Below are 19,634 nucleotides of genomic sequence, written 5' to 3'. Positions count from 1 at the left end.
GAGGGCCCATGGTGGGTGGGGGCCCAGCCGACACCTGAACTCTGGTGGGTCCAGTCCCTTCCAGGCTGATGGTTATGAACATGGACTCTGGAACCAGCTCAGGTTCAAATCTCAGCTCTGCCACTTATTGACTGTGGGTCCTTGGGCAAGGTCCTTGACCTCTCTGTGCCTCATCTAGAAAATGAAACTCCTAATGGTGACCTTGAACAGCATTGTCATGAGGATCCAATGAGTTCCCTGTGAAAAGTGCTTAGAACAGCAACTGGCACAGACTGAGCTCTCAGGAAACATCAGCTGGCATGATTATCCTAAAGAGGGAAGTGAGTGGAGGGGCAGACCCAAAGGGGCATCTCGGGTTAGCCACGCTCCCAGCATCCCCTCCGTTCCCTCTCCTGGGATCCCTGGGGAGGAAGGACCTCCAGAACACAGGATTGTGGCCTGGTGGCAGCAGGGCCTGGCCTAGGTGACCACCAGAGTGCCAGTGGGCACGCTGAGGCAGCAGGCCTTGGCGGCTGCTAGCGCCCCCACCCCGGCGCCCCTGCGCGCTGCGCTCTCCAGACCCCGGCTGCAGCCGCCGTCCTCAGCACGTGCGGGGAGGCTATTTTTACTGCATCCAGCTGACGCTCTTGGCCGGCTAGGCTGTCTCCGCACTGTGGCAGCGGCAGCCCCGCTAGGGGGAGTCTCAGGCCCCTCCATCTTGAAGGAGCAGCTGGGGAGGGGGCCCCTCGTGTCCTCAGAGTGGGTGTCTAGTGAGCTCCACGCAGCTTCCAGGGAAGCAGCTAGAGCCTGCTTTCCATTGGGAGATGAAGTGATGTTTTTTCTTTCCATCCTGCCCTGGGCATGGCCCAGAGCTGCCCTCTGACCCCCGGGCTGGCTTGCAGTGTGGGCAGCGGTCTCTCAGGGAGGTGGGGGGCGACTTTGCCCTGTGGTGACCTTAACTGGAGGGCCACTGAAGGCTCAGCCTTCCCTGTTTTCTGCCTCTTTTCTAGAAATGCTTCCCCCCGCCCCCCCACCAAGAGGTGAGCAGAGAGCGAGAGGGTTATGGCATGACCAGCCTCAGATAGAAGAGGGGGTGGTGGAGAGAGACATCCTGTCCTTGCACAGAATCCCGTCGAGGTGGCCTTCCCAGGAAGAGGGCTGCCCTTCTCGCCTGGGCCAGGTGTGGCCTAGGCTTGCCGAGTCCTTGTCACCTCCCGGCCAGGCCATCGCCACCCTCAGAGGTGGTGGGGTGGCTCCCCTGGGAATGAATGGCCATAGTGAGGCGTTCCAAAGACGCCAGCCAAGCCACAAGGGCCAGTGGGAAAGGGAAAATCCTTCCAGCTCATCGTTCAGCCACATTATGGCAAACAACCGAGCCATTCAGTGGAGAGTCAGCCCGCTAAGCAGGCCGCTTGGCACGGCGGGGGTGGCTTTCTATGTTTCAGCTCTTTTGGCTTCAGGTCAGGAACTGTGGTCTCATAGTGGATCTCCTCTTTCCCTCCCTTCCAGACGACCCTGTCACCAGGAAATGTCACCAACCTGCTCAGAGCTGCCTAGACCCCGGGCCAAAGGAGACTTAGGTATCACTTAGAATCTTAGTGCTCACCTTCTTCCTGAGGGAGTGGCCAAAAGCAATTAGGGGTTGGCCCGAGCACTTTGCGATAATTCAATGCAGGCATTCAGATGCTTATAGGGGGAGATGTTTGCCTTTGCCCGGGTAGCCGAGAGGCTGGTGCTGGCTCCCCAGCGTGGGGCCTCCTACCCCTTTTACTGCTCACCCCCCACGCGCAGATCAGGCGGGGAGCTCTCCTGGGCTCTGCTCTCTGCTCTTCCAGCTTCTCCCACCGTATTTCAGTCCTGCTGGGCCCCGGAGAGGCTGTCTCCAGGGGGTCCTGCACAGAAGCCAGGCCATTTAGAGCTGGAGACGAGAGACCCCTTTTGCCATCCCCAGGAGCTGGGAGCATTCTCCACAGGTGGCTCTCAGAAGGCAAGCTCCTTGCTGGCACCATCTTCCCCATTTTAGCAGGGGAAGGGGGGCACCTAACAGATTGGGGAACATCCCTCCCTCTGTACCCTGCCTGTGATTGGCCCATAATTACAGGTTTATTGCCTGTATAGCTATTGTGTAATGACATGTTTGCAAATTAATTTTTATGGCTCCTGCCATTAGCATATACAGTAGAGGAAGGTTTAGTATTAATTACTACTGTTGTTCATGTAATCCCGGAGAATTAAAAACCAATAAAAGAATGACAACAGAAACTGATAGTTTAGGGTCTTTTAAAAATAGTTTATTTTCCACCCCCTAGAGTAGGATCAGAGATCTTCCAAGCTTGTGAGGGACTCGGAGGTGGGGGGGAGTGGGCGGCAGCTCCCCCGGGCGAGCCCTCCCCGCGCGCCCTGGTGCCCCCCACTCCCGGAGGGACGCAGATCATCGAGCGTGCGGGTGATAAGTGGATGATGAATGGGTGGGAGGCGAAGCTGGGGTCCAAGGCGCGCGGGGGGGCGCGGGGGGGGCGCGGGCAGGTGCTGGACCCCGACCCCGCCGCGCCGGGGCCCTCGTCTCCCTTGGCCAGGCCCGCAGCGGCGGCGGGCGCGGGGGGAGGCGCGGGGAGCGCCGAGCGCACCGCCACGCAGCCCCGGAAACAAAGGGCCGCCGCCGCCGAGGGCCGGGCGCGACCTCCGGGGTCAGCGCGGGGCGGAGCGGCCAGATGCCGGCGGCCGGTTCCCTCCCGGTCAGCAGCCCGGGCGCCCTCCCCGGTGACCGCGCGCGCTCGGCCGCCCGCGGGGAGAGGCGCCGGGCGGGGCGCAGCGGGGGCCGGGGGCCTGGAAGATGCTCCTCGCACCCCCGGCGGCCCGGCGGGCGGAGAAGGCGGCCGCCTGCGCGCGGCACCCACCCAGCCGTTGGCGGCGGCGGGGAGGAGCGCCACCTCTCCCTCGGCTCCGAGCGCTCCGCCCAGCCCATTTACGATTCTCCCGGCGGGGTGGGCGTTGCGCGCCGGGAGGGGGGGGCGTGTGTAAGTGGCACCGAGGGGTCAGGAGGCACGCTCGGTGCCCCCACCTCCTCCAGTTTGCCCTCCGGAGCTCTCCTCTAGAGTATCATATTCCGGGAGTTCAATTGTCATCTGAAGCCGCGGCGTTTAGCAGGGACCCCGGGGGCTGCCGCCGGGGACCCCTGTTTTACGCAGTGGCTGGAAAGCCTTGGCAGGAACCCAAGCCCGGCGTGACCGCGGTGCCCCGCCCTGCGTACCTGCGGGCTCAAGTCTGTGCCTCAAACCAGGATGGTTTGTATGTGGGGTCAAAAGGTGACCCCTTAGTGTCACCAAGTCGCGATTCCGGCTCCTTGTGCCACCGAGGGGCCCTTCATAAGGTAAAAGGGCTTGAAAATAAATTGTCACACCGAGAGGCAGCTTTGCAGCGTGTGCTTAAGAGCGTGTGGGGGCGTGGGTAAATGGATCCTGTCTCTTTAAAATCGCTGGGCTGGACAATGAGCGCACAGGATGTGGTTTGGCGGCAGGGTTTTTTCCCCTTCGATTTGGGGAATTATCACATGGGGCCTTCTTGAGCTAGTGTGAAAGAGAGGCAGCGTGGGGAGGAGAGATACAGACTCCACACTCACTCACACACACTCTGTGCAGTTGATCGTTCTCTTAAACCAAATTAGCCAGGGCTCTCGTTACTATGGTGCAGCCGGGGCTTGCAGAATCCCAGTAATAGCATTTATTAGGTCTATTTGCCTGGAAGCATGCCTTCCCGGATCTGATAATGCACCAGTGCAGGGAGAGTGTGGAAGATGGTATCAAGCATTTGATTACACTTGCAACAGGGATTTTTTGCAGGGTGGGGTGCGGGGTGCGAGGACAAGAAAGGAGAGGAAGAAGCTGCTCGCCTTAGGAGCTCACCCGGGCTGGGCGGTGTGTGCGTTTCCGCAGTCCCGCGTGGGTTCACAAAAGGCTGGCCAGAGCCACCCCCCCTCCCGCCCCCCTCGGGCACGGGTTGGGGCTTCTCCTCCTAGGCCCCGGCGGCGGGTGAACTCCGGCTCCCGCAGCTGTCAGCCGTGGGTGGGGAGGGCGGGCGGGCGGCCAGAGCGCGGAGTTGGGCAGCCGAGGGGGGCCCGGCGGCGCCCGCAGCCGCCCACTGTTTGCAAACGGCCCCGCTTTGGGGCAGAGCGGAGCGCCCCGCTGCCAGCAACAGCACCCTCCCCGCGTTTGGAGAGGGGAGGCCAGCTCTCTGCGCCCGGATCCCAGTCCGCACGGATCTGCTGCCCGGCTCGGCGGCCGCGCGGGGAGAAGCTCGCAAGTGAAACTATTATTATCGCTCTGCAAAGCATGGAGCTCTTGGAAGATGCCGCGTAGAGACGGAAGGAGCCGCCGCCGCCTGCAGCCGCCCGCCGCTGCGCCCCTACCCTTTCGCTTTCATTAGGGGAGACAAATCTGCTGTCAGGCAGCCAGCTTTCCAATTTACCGATAATGATTCTTGCATGAAAATTGATCGAGGGGCTCTCCACCGCCGTGCGCTCTCGCCTCCCCTCTCTCCTCCTGCTCCTTCTGCCCGGGCGCCTGAGCCCCCGCGAGTTCTTTCTCCTCCTTCCCCCACCCCTGCTCTCTGAGTCAGTGGTGGGACGCCGGCCCGGGGAGATAACAAAAAAAAAAAAAAAAAAAAAGAAAGAAAAAAGAAAAAGAAAAAGAAAAAGAAAAGAAAAAAAGAAAAAAGAAAAAAAGAAAAGGAAAGAAAAAGGTGGTGGTGGGGGGTGCTGGTGGCGAGAGGGGGAGGGGAGCCGGCTCCTCGGCCTGCTTTCTCCTGCCCGAGACTGTTTGCAATCGCTGCCTCTTTTATTTACGAGAAGAAATCTCCCCCTCGGTACTTCTTGGCTGTTTGGGTATTAATTTTCTCCTCTCCCCTCTCCCGCGCGCCCCCTCCTCCTCCCCCCACCCCGCCCCTCCTCACCCAGTAGCTAAGGGGAAACGAAAACAAAGCCGATTTCTCCTTGGCAACAAGAGATACCCCCTCCCGCCGCCCCCCCCCTTCCTTTTTCCTTCTGGTTCTGAACGTGAAACCCTGTTGGAAACAGGTCCCTTGACCCTCGCCCTTGACATTCAAATGGCTGAATGGAGGAGAGATTGCTACTCGCACGTCTTGGGGCTGCTTTTTTTTTTCCCTCTCCTCTCTCTCTGTCTCTCCTTTTTTTCTTTCAAATGAGTAATCCCTGAAGATCTTAACCCCCCAATTTCATCACCCTCACCTCCCCCCTTTATTTTTCTCGCGCTCCTCTAGGCTCTCCCGCCTGCTTCCCTCCGCCGTGCGCCCCCCTCCTTTTTTTATTTGCATCTCAAGTCCAAAAGGCAGAAAATACACACGCGGCGAAGACACCGGGCAGCCGTGGAGGCTCCGGCCCGTCCTCAGTCGTCGGTCACCCCATTGTGGATCTGCCTGGGCCGAGGTGGCCGAAACTGCCCGGGCGCTGGCCCAAGGGAGAGCCTTTTCATCATCTTAGGGAGGGGAAAAAAAGGAAAAAAAAAAAAAAAGACATTTTTCTCCGTCGCTTTCGGGATCGCTCTTCTGTCTTTATTTTATTGTTTTGGACATTTTGGAGCGCCTTGGCTCGGACGGCGCTTTTTGTCTCGTTGCTGGGTTTTTAAAAAAAAATATATATATTTTTTTTCCCTTCTTCATCCCTCTCTGGCCACTATGGAATTCTAATTTGAATCATGTTTGGATTGAAGCCGCCTCTGTATTACTTACCAGGTAAGCGAGCCGCGCGCCTCCCCGGGTCCCGCGCGGCGCCGGCGCGTCCCGGACCCCCCACCCCAGCCGCCCCCGCCCCCACCCTCGCCCCCTCCCGGACCCGCAGCGGGGGTCGGGGCGGTGGGTCGGCCGAGCCCCCTAGGGCGGGCGCGCGCGCGGTCCGGCGGGCGGTGTGTGCGCTACGTGCGGCGGGGAGCGCCCACCCGGCCCGCCGCCCCGCCGCCCCCACCGCGCCGCCGCCGGGGGTTGCGCGTCTCGCTCCTTTTGTCTGCCCCGAGCCGGCTCCGCCGCGGCGGCGCAGCGAGCGGCCGGGGCGCGCCGCCTTCCAAGGTGAATTGAGCACCGGGTGTGAAGTTACTTTGCTGCAGGCCGCCCCGATCGGGTGGCAGGCGCCCCCCTCCCGCCCCCAGCCTGGGGCTTATTTTCCCCTGCCTCCGGCCAGCCCCTCGCGCCGTCTCCGCGCGAGCGTGGCGCGCCTGCCCCCCGCCCCCCTTCCTGCCCGGGTTTCCCTGGAAGGTTTTGTTCCTGCCGAGGTCGGAGGAGGGGGCCGGGGGAAGCTCCGGAGGGTGGTTGGCGTGGCTTCCTGTTCCCTAACCTTCCTGCGCGCTGACAGCCGCCTGCCGCGTAACTTTCTGTTTCGGGGCAAGTGGTGCTTGCAACCCGGAGTGGAGGGGCGGGGAGGGGGTGACAGCAGGAGGTTTGGGGAGCCCCTCTAGGGCTCACCTTATTTGGATTTTGAAACCTTAAAAACAATGACATATGACATGTAGGCTAAGGGGAAGCTGGGAGGCCAGGGGTGCCTGGCGAGGGGGGTGGGAGCCCGGGTGATCCCTGGGGCCTTCCCTGGCTGCCTGCTGTCACCCCCTTCCAGTGTCCTCGGGTCGGGAGTAACTGACAAGGCCTGCCCCGGGTGGGCCCCTGGCGCGCAGGTCAGGAAGGCAGGGCAGCCTGCGACCGCTGGTACTAGGAAGCAGCTGTTTGTCTTTTCCCTTCTTGCCTCTGAGAGTTTCATCGACCCTGGGAGTTCAAACAGTTCCTTTGGAAGTTGGGGGTCGCTGGATCTGGGGGAGGGGAGATGCGAGGTGCCCTAGGGAGGAGGGGAAGTTCCTGGGCTCCTACTGGGGCTTCTAAAATTCTGCAGAAAACGCTGCCCATGGAGGGTAATTTCTGCCCTGTTTTGTGGGGAAAGGTGCAGGTGGCTGGGTGTTAGGTTTGGGGTTTTTTTCACTGTACATACAGTTCAGTAGAAGCCCCTGTCACTTTGGCTGAGGTTCCCACAGAAGCCCGGGAGTCCCTGGGAGGAGTGGGGGGGGGGGCAGGGAAGGAATGGCCTGGACAGGACCCAGCTCTGCTGGATCTGGCCGGTGCTGCCCTGAACGGGGCAGGGCAGGGGAGGAGGTGATCCCAGAGTCCAACAGACTTAAAAAAAAGAAGTAGGAAAGGCTAATGGGTTCCGGGTGAGATCTGTATACTCACTCTGAGTTTCTTTGTGGCTGGTTTAGGTCCCTAGCCCTTCCCCAGAAACTGACAACGTCTGCATTTCATGCTGGGTGTCTATACCACTTTTGTAGGAAGAGTATTTTTCAGGGTCTGGACTTTATTCTTGGTCTCTTTTCCCTTCACTGCCTGGAACGCAAATCCAGCGCTTCCCCTCCCTCTCCACTGCCCTTAAAGGATCTGATCCAAATTAGAACCAGGAACCCCCAATTTGCAGAAGGGTTGTGTTCTAACACAGGGATGCTGGGAGGAGGTGGCGCTCAGAGCCATCTCCCTCATAGGAAGATAGCAGAGAGCTGGGGAGATGCCCGGGGGCTCCTGGAACCCCAGCTGGAGCTGAGCATTCCCGCTGGAGCTGCTCCTTTGGGGGCCTCCCCCCTGCACCATGAGCTGCAGGAAAGCCAGCTCCTCTTATCTGCAGCGCCCCCCCCCCCCCCCCCCCAGTGCTGAGCCTTCCCCTGTAGACACTCTGTACATGTTTGTAGCAAGAATGAATCTTCTTAAGTACAGGGCGTCTTAAAAGCACAGGTGTTTGTAATCTACACCCCACTTCACCTGCCATTGGGTGGCTGCTGGCACTTATTATTCATCAGGTGACCGGTTTTCTGTTTACACTGGGAGCCTCAGAAAGAAAAGGAGGAAGTGTCAGGCTAGGAAATTCGAAGCAATTAAGGAAAATCAGTCCTGGCTGGTGTTAAGCCCTCAGGGGCAGGAGGGTGAAGTCTGCAGGTCTGGACCCCAGGGGAGGTCAGGGCACAAGTCTTTCTCAGCCTGTGAAGGGAGGTTTGTCACCCGGTAGCATTCTCTCTCTCTCTTTTAGTTTTCTCTTTTTTAATTCTCCCACGAGGGTTTTGTACTTTATAATTTTGCTATTATAGGGTAGAAGCTAAACTGGGATAGCCACGGTCAAGTGGCTCTGCTTCCCTGGGCTTCCATTAACTCAGAGTAGTAAAGGTAATAGTAAAAGTGGTGGCCTAGTTCTCTTGACCACTGTCAGGCCCCCTTGGGAGTGCTTTGCTGGAATCGCTCCTGTAAATCTCAGTCCCACCTCTGAGAACGGTGCTGGTGGATGCCCATTTCACAGATAGGAAAGTGAGCCTCAGAGGAGGAGAAGCTAGTGATCTGACCGGAGTAGACGCTGCAGAGCTGGGATGTGAAACTGGCTGCTACCCACTGCATTGCTCCAGGAAGGGCGGAGGGCTGCATTCCCCCTTTAGAGCAGAGGTGGAGGCTTGCCTTGTGGAGACCTGACACCGGGGACCAGGTTCTGTCCCCGCAGCTACATCCCAGGGCAGTGTCTGTAACCTCGGGGAGCCAGGGCCCAGAACCTGCCTGCCCAGCACCCCCCCCCCCCCCCCCCCCGAGGCAGTTCACAGACTGCTGCTCCTGTTGGACAGGTGACCGGCTGAGGCTGAGCAGCACAGGTTGGAGATTGTGCTCCACCTCTCCCAAGCCATGACCTTGGGCAGCTGACGAGCTCTGTGGGTGGGCCTCAACTTTATCATTTGTAAACTGGGATCTGTAATTGTATCTACCTCAGTAGCAGTGTGAGGCAGGGGTTGTGACCTGTGGTCCACCACCTGTGTTTGTAAATAAAGTTTTATTGGCACATGGCCACACCTGCTCTTTTATGTATGTCTGTGGCCACATCGGGGCTACAACAGCAATGTGAACTGTTGCAACAAGGCCGGCCAAGTCGAAAATACTCATGATCTGTCCCTTTATGGAGGACGTTTGCTGACATCTGGTGTAAGGGATTAAATGTGTCAATCTTTGCAGGGCACTGAGGACAGTGCCTGTAACAAAGTTAACACTTAGTAAGTGATAGCTACAATAAAAATTATTTTTTTCAAGTAAGCTCTACACCCAAACTATCCTGAGAGCAAGATCTCTACCGACTGAACCAGCTGGATGCGCCCCCCCAATTTATTATTTTTGAGGTGAAATTATTTGCAGAAAATCACAGGGCTCCTTAGTGAACTGGGACTTGAACATATGTCTTTGGACCTGAACCTGGACCCCATGGCACAGTATCTCACCTCTGCGTGCTCCTTCACTGGTGGGGGTGGGGATGGGGGTAGGGTTGGCATCCAGCAGAGGGGTGCTTCCTATGCCCAGAGAAGTAGGCGTGGGCATGTGGGAAGGGAGCTGGGGACTGGTGGCTGGGTAGGGTCTCTAATGCTTCTTGGAAAACTTCCCTTCTGGGTGCTTGTGCGCCCAGCTACTCCCTTTCCTGAACTCCACCAGGCTGAGAACTGCATGCTGGAAGGAACTGTGTGTTTCCTTCATGTCCTCCTGCTCAGCACCAGACCCTTACAACAGTAATATAAGAGGTGGTGGCAGCTTCTTCTTCCATGGTGCCCATTCAGTACTAGCTGTGCTATTCATTTAATCCCCTTTGCCAGCTAAGGAAACTGAGGCACAGAGCTCTCGTGGTCACACGGGCAGTAAGCGGCACAGCCAGGCTTTGACCGCAGGCAGTCCGGCTCCAGAGTCCCTGCTTAATAAATATTTGTTGAAGGAGAGTGAGGGAGGGAATTGGCCACTGGTGTTGTCGGTGGCGCCCTGCCGGGCCCCTTATCTTGTTCCTGGAGTTCACCGAGGGAGGACTCGGCAGCTGTCGGCTAACCCCACCCCAGCCCCGTGCTGAACTCTGGGTGACCCCGGCTGCCCCTCAGGATTTACTGTCCACTGCTGGGAAGGACACTCCAAACTCCAGTGAAGAAACTGAGGCCCAGAGAGGGTGGGGCTTGGCCCAGAGCCACACAGCCTGCTGGTAGGTTGCTGTCAGGGAATCTGGGTGTCCCTCCGCACATCTGCGTCGCCCCAGGCTGTGTCCCGAGGGTCAGCTGGCCCCGGACCCCTTCGCACAGCCCCTTAGACAGGCCTGGGAGAGATTGGGCTTCCTCCTGCCTGGAGCCCAGAGTGCCAAGCTGCCTGGATTTCGTTCCCCACCCAGACCACTGCCAGAAGGCCCCAGTGTGAGGCCGAGTGTGGCTCTTCACTTGGGCCCACCTGGGTTGAGGGAGGGGGCTGGAGGCGTGGGCAGGCCGCCAGCTGCGGCTCCCTGTCCTCAGGTGCCCCCGGGTGCCCACCCAGGGGGCACTCCTCAGCCTGGAGGGGCTCTGTCCGTGGGAGCCGCCTGGTCCTAAGCAAGCCCCTGGCTTTGGGGCGGGCTCTGGAACCACCCAAGTCCTGCTCCCAGGGATCTGAGTCAGATAAAAGGACAACATTGCTATTTCAGTTGTGATTGAGAAAGCTGCTTATTTACAGCTCAGAAACTCAGCGGGGACAGGCATTTGGGCTCCCATCTCGCACTTTCCAGGCAGTCACTAATTAATCTTCCGATACCCCTGAGAACTGGGGAGGGGCCGCCACATTTCCATCTGTCGGCTGGGAAAGCCAGGGGCCCTTTTGTCCCAGCTGTGGCCCAGCCCTTCTCCGAGGGGCCTGGGTTGGTTCCCACCCCCCTGCTCAATTTGGTTCTCATTAAGATTTTTTTCTTGCTTAAATGAGTTGTTTTTACTCCATGGGTGGGAATCTGATAGAGCCCCACTGGAAACTCTCCTGCTTCTTATCTCCTTGACTCTAGGAGTCAGGAAAAGTTTCCTTTATTCTCTCAGAGCAAACAGGCATTATGATACCTGGATTCCTGCCCTAGGATAGAGCAGGAGGCTTCTCTTCCTTCTGTTCAGGAGGCAGGGGAAGGCTAGAAGGGCAGCTGGCCAGGGCCACCCAGCCTCCCAGAGACAGAGCCAGCAGTGGGATGGAGTATCTGGACTTGGGCTTCTGTTCCCAATCCAGTGCCCTATGGCCCCTGTCCCTCTTCCCCCTGGCTGCAGACATGTGTGAAGGGCATGACCCCTCGTGTGTCCTCCTCCCTGGTGGCAAGTGCGGATGGGCCTTGCAGTCATCTGGTCCAGCCTGGCATCTTGCAGCTAAGAAAACAAGCCCTCAGGAGCCCTTGCAGGACCTGCAGACTTGTAACTCTCCTGAGCCTTTTGGTGAACGTTGGGTTGGTAGATGGGGGCATCTTCGTTTACAAGGGTACGTGCTAGTGTGATCTACTTCGAGATGGGGGTGGGGGGAATATCAGGCTTCTATAACCCTTAAAGTAGTCTTTCCTGAAAGGCAGCAGAACCCTCATCTTTGGGGTTCTCAGCAAAGCACTTCCTCATCCATATTTGGAATTGTCTTTCCTTGGTGGTCTAGCTACACAATCAGCTGAAATTTTGCAGCCACGGGGTGGGGAGGTGGGGGGAGCACATTAGAAGGGAAAAGGGAATTTGGGGGTGAGGGAATAAAAATAGATGCCGTGCTTTTTTGTGTGTTTTTAAGAGCTCCATATAGATTTAAAGTCCTTTTGTTAATTTAGGAACATAAAACCGTGTGATGTATAGCTTGGTTTGCTCGTAAAATTACTAAGTGTGGCATATTTAGAGCTGTGAAAGCTTGGGGTAAAAGGGAAAAAAATCAGTGAGACTTTTTTTACAAGTCTTTAGGGGAAAATGCGTTTTTCCGGCTTTTTCCCACTGATGCCAGGCCCTCCGCAGCTCCCTCTCGGGTTTGGTGGTTACCCTCCGCCCAGATCGCAGCCGTGCTGGAAGCTGAGTGATGCTGGTGGGGGCTGGCTGGGTTTAAGACAGGCCCAGATCTGCACCCCCCAGAGCCGGAGCCCACCCAGTCCCGGAAGGCCCTCGGCCTCGGCCTCGAAAGATCCGAGGCTGCCCTGTCTTCCTCCTGCAAAGAGACAGGAAGCGCCCTCTGACCAGGCCTGGACCGCCGCCCAGTGGGCATTTGGCCACTTGCTTAATGGCCTGCGGGGTTGGGAAGTCACGGAACATTGGACTTGGAAGGGACCTCGGCGGTCAGATGGCCCAAGCCCTCCCTTCTCTCCGCCTGGGGGTCTCCTCGGGGGTCCTGTTCTTGATACTACCTTGCCACTCTGGGTTGTTAGAAGGTTGCTGTTTGTGCAGAACACACAGTGTGCGCGTTTGACCCAGTTCTGCCCTCTGGAGACCCAGAACAGATCTCTCCCCTTCTAGAATCTCCCTCTCCCCCAGCTAGACAAGGCCTGCCCCCCCCCGCCCACCCCCACCCTCACCCAGGGTGCCAGGCCCTGTGCCGTGTTGAGGTATATAGGTAGGCAGGAGCGGCAAAGGGCTTCTGTGTCTTATCTCCCAGTTGCTTCAGGAACCAACAGGGAGTGAGATGAACACGGCCGGAATCTCCTGGGATCACCCCGATGGAGGAAATCCAGGAAGGCTCCTTGGGTGAGGCAGCATTGGAGGCGGGCCTTGGAAGTGAGGAACACAGAGGGAGTGAGGCTGAGTGGAAGGAGGCTGATACGGCGAGGAAGGATGAACAAGAATAGGGAAGCTGCTCTTAAAATACTCAGCATGTTCAGTGCACTTCAGGCAGGCTGAGAGCTGCACGCTGGGCCGTTCCTGCCGTGGTGGTGGCAGACGCGCGGGTTGAGAAATCCAGGGGGACAAATGCTGGTGTGTGCAGAATTTTCTGGGAGTGCAGGGGAGGCAACTATTGGGATTAAGGTGGGAGTGGAGTCAGTGTCTGAGGCCACAGGGAGGAGGGAACATTGGAGCTGGCCTTTCTACTCAGGGGGCAAACCCACCCACCCACTGGAGAGGGAAGGCCAGCACTCCTACCCTGCTTCTCAGCAATGCCATCTAGTGGTGGGGCTCTGAAGCCTGTGCATCCCTTAAAGAACAGTGGGGACCTTCCTGGGTGGTGTCCAGTGCAGCCCCTTCCAGAATGAGGGTCCCGGACCCAACGCGTGGAGAGGAGTGAGGAGGCAGGAGGGAGACTGAGGCAGGAGAGGCTTCATCGGCCGCCGGCAACTGTGGCTCTGACCCTGGAGGCCGGACAGATGCATTAGGACCAGCTCTTGCCTTCAGAGTGGGGGCAGGGCAGACAGGGCCAGCTGGTGCAAGCAGAGCTGACCCTGGCAGGGGGCTGGGCTGCACCCCCGCCCCCTGGGAGTCGGGGGACTCCCAGGAAGGATAGTTTCAGAGGGAGGGGACAGCTCCGTGAGGACAGATAGAGCCGCATGGTAGGAAATGACCCCCTTGGGTGTTGGAACCACATTTTGGAGGGTCTTGAGGGCATAAGGCCAGCAACATGTGAACTTGATTCTGTTAAGTTGTGGGGCTGAGGGTGGTGGTTCCAGGGCTTTCAAGCAGCCGAGTTCTTTCTATTGGTTCGGTATGTGTTTACAACATGCCAGGCACTGGCCCAGGCACGTGGAGATGCAGCCGAGAACCCCCAAGGACTGTGCTCTCCTGGAGTGCCGATCCTGGCCATGAACACATTGTGCTGTGTCTCGTGATGCAGGCTCTGGGGTAAAGGGGAGCAGGAGAAGGGAAGGGGGTAGCCTGTGTGGGTGGAGGCTACTTTCTCCAAGTGGCCAGAAAGGGAGGTATTAACACCGGGTAAAAGCTGAGGGGCAAGGGCCCAGGCAAAGGATGATGCACGTGCAAAGGCCCTGGGGCCCCAAGGATATGCATGTGGCACAGGGCACACACGCTGGGGAGCAGGGTAGACGCGAGAAGAGAGATGACAGGACTTGGCCTTCAGCACCCCTCTGGCTACAGGGCTTAGGTAGATTCCAGGCGGTCAGGGGGCAGCGGGGAGACCAGCGTGGAGGGACTGCCATGGCCCCAGGCGAGAGACAGGTGGCAGGCTAGACTGTGTTGGCAGTGTGGAGGCGCTGAGAGGTGGGGGAGAGTCTGGAGGTGGAGACAGATTGGATGGCGGCACGCCTTGGGCCCATCTGTTCTGGGAAGATGGCTCCAACAGCCTCCTTGTGGAGGCGGACAGTCAGCAGAGGCTTTCCTTAGAGTGCTGGGGTCCTGCAGGAGGGGGGCAGGCTGGGGGGCCTCTGAGCATAGGGTCTGCAAGCAGAGGCCAAAGTATAGAGAGTGGAGGCTGAGCTGAGACTGTGGCGGTTCTCGAAGTGGGGTTCCCAGGCCAGCAGCATCGGTACCACCTGGGAGCTATTAGAGGAGCCGGTTCTCGGGGACACCCCCCCTCCCTGCCGCCCTGAGGCCTACTGAGGCAGAAACTCTGTGGTGGGGTCTAGCAGCCTGTGTGTTCACGAACCCTCCAGGGGATTCTCCTGCTTGCTCAAGCGTGAGCACAGGCCTGACACTTGTCCTGATTAGGGAAACCGAGCTGGGTGACAGAGTCCCCGGGTAGTTTGAGAATGGGGTTGTAATTTCCTTGGAGGAGAGTCCTGGGTGAGTAAAAGCAGGGAAGGCTGGGGAGAGGCCTGTAGACAAATCCGGAGGGAGGGGTAGCCTGTCTTTTGGGGTTGCTTCCTGTAGGAGGTGAGTATTGACCTGGAGCTGAGGCTGGTTGCAGGCTTGTCCCAGCGGGCCGGGCCAGCTCCAGACCAGTAGACTTTCCTGATGCTGTAGCACTGGTGAAGATCAAGGACGGGGCACCTGGGTGGCTCAGTGTTTAGCTTCTGCCTTCGGCTCGGGTCACGTTCCCAGGGTCCTGGGATCGAGTCCCGCATCGGGCTCCCTGCAGGCAGCCTGCTTCTCCCTCTGCCTCTCTCTATATCTCTCATGAATAAATACATAAAATCTTTAAAAAAAAAAAAAAGATCAAGGAGGCTGGGCAGAGAGTCCTGGGTTCCATTCTGCCTTCGGTCCCAACTGGCTGTGTGGCTCTGAGTAGGTTACTTAGCTTCTCTGGGCCTCAGTCTCTTCATTTAGTAAATGGTGCCAGTGGGGTTGGTGTGCGCGTTCGGTGAGTCCATCTGTGCACCGAGTGAGTGCTCTCGAACTGTTGGCCGCAGTCGCCCGTGTGGGCTTTGTGCTCCCCGTGTCTCAGACTCTGGGCTGGCATCAGATGAGGGGCCCCTGCCCAGGAGACCCGGCTGAGGCAGTCTTGACGGGGGCAGTGGCCAGGGCAGGGAGGGCATCGCTAGTCGGCCCGGTGGGGCTGGGCAGGCCAGCGAGGAGTGTAGGGCCGCTTCGCTCCGACTCCTGAAATGGCTGTCAGCCAGCCGGGGCACGCTCAGCACCCTGGTCACAAGATGGCAAGTTGTGAATAAGTAAAGAAGAAACAGAATCGCCTTGATCAGATCATCCCGGCTCTTTCCCACCCCCCCCCCCATCAGAAAAGCTGAATCGGGTGTACCCCAGACCCTGCGTCTTATCAGATGATGGGTGTCATTGCCGGACCATCTTGAGTGGAGAATTTCATTTTAATGAATTCCTTCTTCAACCCCACCCCCCCACCCCAGAGGACGCCGGTGTCACCCTCCAGCGAATGACATAGCCCGCTGCCAGCACCCCGAGGCCGACAGTACCTTGTCTCATGCAACTGGGCCTTCTTTGAAGCTGCCCGACGCTGGTCCCCACCCCCTTGTCACTCTTGCCCTATAATTCATTTAGGATTAGCTTTCAGACCTCCTCGCCGGTCCTAACTTCTGTTGTCTTGGTAACTGTGTCAACCGTTTGCTGGTTTCCCGTGATTATCTGACAAGAGGAAGGGGGGCAGGCAGGGAGCATAAAGGAAGTAGGGAGGAGACAATGCTTGGGTCTTAATTGAGCTCACTGGAGGGGCCCAGCGGGCGGGCGGGCTGCCGGGGAGCAGTTGGAGTAGCGCTGGGGAAGGTGAGGCGGGGCCGCAGCTGTGTAGGGGGGCGGCTCCCCCGGGCCCCCCCCTTCTGGGATGAGTGTCAGAGCTATCAGCAGCCTTGTCTTAGATCTTCAAGGCCCAGGGACAAAGGTGTCACCCCCATTCCCCACCCCCACCCCCCAGCTCCATTTCCCTTTTGGGAAGTTTCACTCATTTACAGAGATTTCAACCCGTCTCTGCTCCATCACTCAGCTTGGGAAAGCCAGGTCATGGGTGGGCTGGCCAGCCCAGCAGCTGGGGGGAGCAGCAGTGGGGGGGGGGGATCTGCAGGCCCTGGGATGCCCTGGGATGGAAGGAGTCTTCGGGAGCACTGGTGTGGTTCTTAAACATTGCTTTATTGTGCTGGTGGACATGCCCAGGTGGGGTACAGCTGGGCTCTGCTCTGTGACTCCTGGGGCCCCTGCCAGGAGGGGTTGGATGCCCCCACCATCCAGGGGTTTCGGTGGCCAGGCTCTGGAATCACCTGAAGGCCCATCTCCCTTGTGTTCAGTGGTTGATGCTGTCTGTCAGCGGGGACCTCCACGGGGTGGGGAGGGGAGCTGCTACTCTGAGCACCTCCACGTGGCCGCTGCCTGGGGTTTGGGCTTCTTCACAACCTAACAGCTTTGGGAAAGCTGTTCTTCGTACCTGGCGGCTCTGAGCTCCAGAGGCACCTGTCCTGGCTGGTGAGGTGGGGGGTCACACAGTGTCACCTCTGCCACACTGGGTTGGTCCCAAAGGAGGGATGAGCCAGCCCAGGTTCGTTCGACGAGGCAGGGCTCTGGCTTTTGATGGGGGAGGGTAAGGTGCTGGGGGGCATGTGGGTTAGGGCTGTGGACGCTGCCTCTTGGGGAAACTGTTACACATACTCCACCCACCTGTGGTCTCCAGTCCCAGGCAGGGAGGGGAGGGGATGGCCTTGCCTCTCCTAGGACAGGACAGTTCATTCTTTCCCAGAGTCAGCTTCTAAAGTGTCCTGAAGATGCATCAGTGGAGCTTGGACCAGAAGCCTTGGTGCTCCGGCAAGGCCTTCCTGGCAAGTAGGGAGGCCCCCCCGAATGCAGGTGACCGGCCCCTCACCAGCGTCTGTGGGATGACTGTAGTGCCTTCTAGGGAGCTGCTAATGAGCTGTGCCTGGTTTTTATGAAACGCCATGGTAAATTATTAATTTGGGCCAGAAATGAAAGTGTAGAACCGGATAGGCTCATGAATATTCATCCTTGACTTTAGCACGCCGGGGTGGATCCGTGGCTAGCGCAGCCAGCCCGACTCCTGACCCAGATACGGGGCGCAGTTCTGTGGGGAGGAGGCCCTCGGGAGACCTTGTACTCTTCTTCCTTAGTTTCTCTGTCCGTCGATGGGGCTGATAACTCCCAGCTCACCCGACAAGGGTGCAACTAGACCAGGGCCGGGACTGGTCCGACAGTGGGGAGCATTAGTCAGAGGGTTCCTGACACCCCCACCCGCCACCTCGAGTTTCACAATGGCCTGTTGGCGCTGTGTAGGCACTCATGATGGTGACACCTGTATGGCAGGAACCAGAAGCCCCTGCTCCCCCGCCTCTGCTCCTCAGTCAGGGTCTCCCAGGGCTCAGTGCTGGGCAGCCCGTAAAAATGACCGTCCCTGGGGGCCCCTGGGTGGCTCAGTGGTTGAGCGTCTGCCTTTGGCTCAGGGTGTGATCCCAGGGTCCTGGGATGGAGTCCCGCATTGGGCTCCCCATGGGGAGCCTGCTTCTCCCTCTGCCTGTGTCTCTCATGAATAAGTAAAATCTTTAAAAAAAAAAATGACAGTCCCCTTTGATGGGCATCCTCTGGTTCTGGAGTATGAGCGTGGTTAGTGCTGCTAAGGTCACATCCATCCACGCTGGAGTGGGAAGGTATTAATAGGCCCTCCCCCGTCCTTATTTGAACCTCATGGTCTGTCAGCCTCTTCTGGACGGTTCTGCGGGGCATCTGCTCTTCCTTGATGGCCTCGGGGGTCCACCTTTCCCTGCCTGCCCTCCGCACCCAGGTCCAGGCTGTTTCCAGCTACCTGGAGTACCAAGCTCAGAAGTCTGGGAGCCTCTCTTGGGCTTGCCCCTGAGGACCTGGCCCTCCTCATTCTGTGCTCCCCGGCTTGTCACAGGCTGGAGTAGCCTCCCATTGCAGCTCCTTATTTGTAAAGGAGCTTCATGGGATAGGTGAGCTCAGGGACTCAGAAGCAAGGCAGCCGGGGTTCGCATCTGGGCTCTGCCATTTACTCCTTACAAGACCTCGGGCGGGTTGCTTAGATGCTCCGTGCCGCCGTCTGCACGCGCAGAAGATGCGGAGGATAATACTTGCCTAGCTTGCTGTGAGAATTGAAAGGGTTTGTGCATTTAAAGTGCCTCTCGAGGTGTGCGGCGCGGTGGCCTGTCGTAGGCCCTCCGTGCCGTTTACCTGCTGTCAGGATTGTTGTTCGCGTGATTGTCACCATTGTCTCATCTGCTGGGATTGGAGCTCCGGGGCACCGGGGGCACCTGCCGGCCACTGGGGTCTTGTATTAACGTGTGTTTTCCCTGCTTCTTGGGAACCTGCGCGGGGTGCTGCTGGGGAAGGCCTCAGAGCCACGTCAGGCTTGTGTGGGTTCTGGTGGCCCTTTCTGGGGCTGTCGCACCTACCCCCAGCCTGGACAGGCCCATCTGTATTGTCGCCCCTGGGACCGCCCTTGCGTGGAACTGAGGCCACTTCCTGCCTGAGCTGGGGATGGGGGGAGCGCTGGGCGGGGGGGTGCAGTGAGGGTGGGGGTTTCGATCCTCTGCCTGGCAGAAGAGGACACGGAAAAGTGAGGTTTCTGGCAGCTTCCGGGGTTAGAGCCAAGATATGAAGTGCGGGCCCGGGTTCCCAGGCTGAGCCAGCCACTCTTGCAGTGAGTTTTCAGAGCAGTGGCTCTGGGGGGTGGGGCGGGGGGACGCAGGCTGAGCAGCCAGATGGGATGAAATGTTGCCTGTCTGAGCTTCAGGCTCACAGGCCGCTTCTGGGGGCCCCCTAGGGGGCGGGGGAGCCGCGGACAGCTTGGCCCTTGGTCAGCGTGAGCCTCTGCGGCCCTGGTGTCAGGGGAGATGCTCGGAGCCTGGAGCAGGCGGGAGGCTGCCAAGCCTGTGGTTGTAAGAGGGAGCACGCGGGGGAGGAGAGACCTTGCCCTCGGCCTGCCTCTGCCAGTGCTTCTCGGGCCTTCGGGGTCCGCAGGTGGGCTGCTGGCGGGCGCTCGGAGGACTCACACCTGCTGTGTGACAAAGCCGTAGCACTCGATTGCGGCCTGCAGAGAGGTTCATGAAAAGCGTGTGAGGTTTTATTTGGCTTATTGAAACCAATAACTCCACCTGCCTGCTTTTCATCCTGGTTTTGATGCCTTTGACTCAGGGCTCGGTCACCTCCCAGGTGCTCTGCTCCGAGAGAGGCAGTCAGCGGGTCAGACCGGTGGGGTGAGCTGACTGGAAGGGAGTAATAAAGCAAATAGCCCGCAACCAACTTTGTTCTCCTTGCCCTGGTTTGGAAAGAGCTGTTGGCTTCTTGCAGCTGCAGCTGCTGGGGCAGTTCCCAGGCACCTGCTGGGTGCCAGGCCTGAAAGGGGTGGAGGGCAGGATTGAAAGTGAGTCAGAGGTCATGCCTGCAAGGCCCTCCTGGCCACCTGAGGAGGGCAGGGACTTGGCTCTGAGTGGGCTGCGAGCTTCTGGGCTTGGAAGGATGCGGACGGCTCCAGGGGCTCCCAGGACAGAAGGTTCCCATTTGGCTGGAGTGATCTGG

General features: G+C 58.7%; 1 protein-coding gene across 6 annotated transcripts in view; it reads left to right on the top strand.

The window, feature by feature from the left end:
* Positions 1-19,634, top strand: part of GSE1 (Gse1 coiled-coil protein) — a 413,751-nt gene that overhangs the window by 300,821 nt on the left and 93,296 nt on the right. The window contains exon 1 of one of the 6 annotated variants that reach the window (XM_049110619.1): positions 4,724-5,724. The exons of the other annotated variants lie outside the window; for them this stretch is intronic. Coding sequence (XP_048966576.1) covers positions 5,688-5,724 — 37 coding nt within the window. The 5' untranslated portion in view covers positions 4,724-5,687. Of the gene's footprint in view, positions 1-4,723; positions 5,725-19,634 lie in introns of those variants that run through there. 6 annotated transcript variants of the gene reach the window in all.

This window comes from Canis lupus, chromosome 5 (assembly GCF_003254725.2).
Source record: "Canis lupus dingo isolate Sandy chromosome 5, ASM325472v2, whole genome shotgun sequence".
Taxonomy (NCBI): Eukaryota; Metazoa; Chordata; class Mammalia; order Carnivora; family Canidae; genus Canis; species Canis lupus.
The sequence above is the reverse complement of the archived record's forward strand: the minus strand, read 5'-3'. Positions and strand labels throughout refer to the sequence as shown.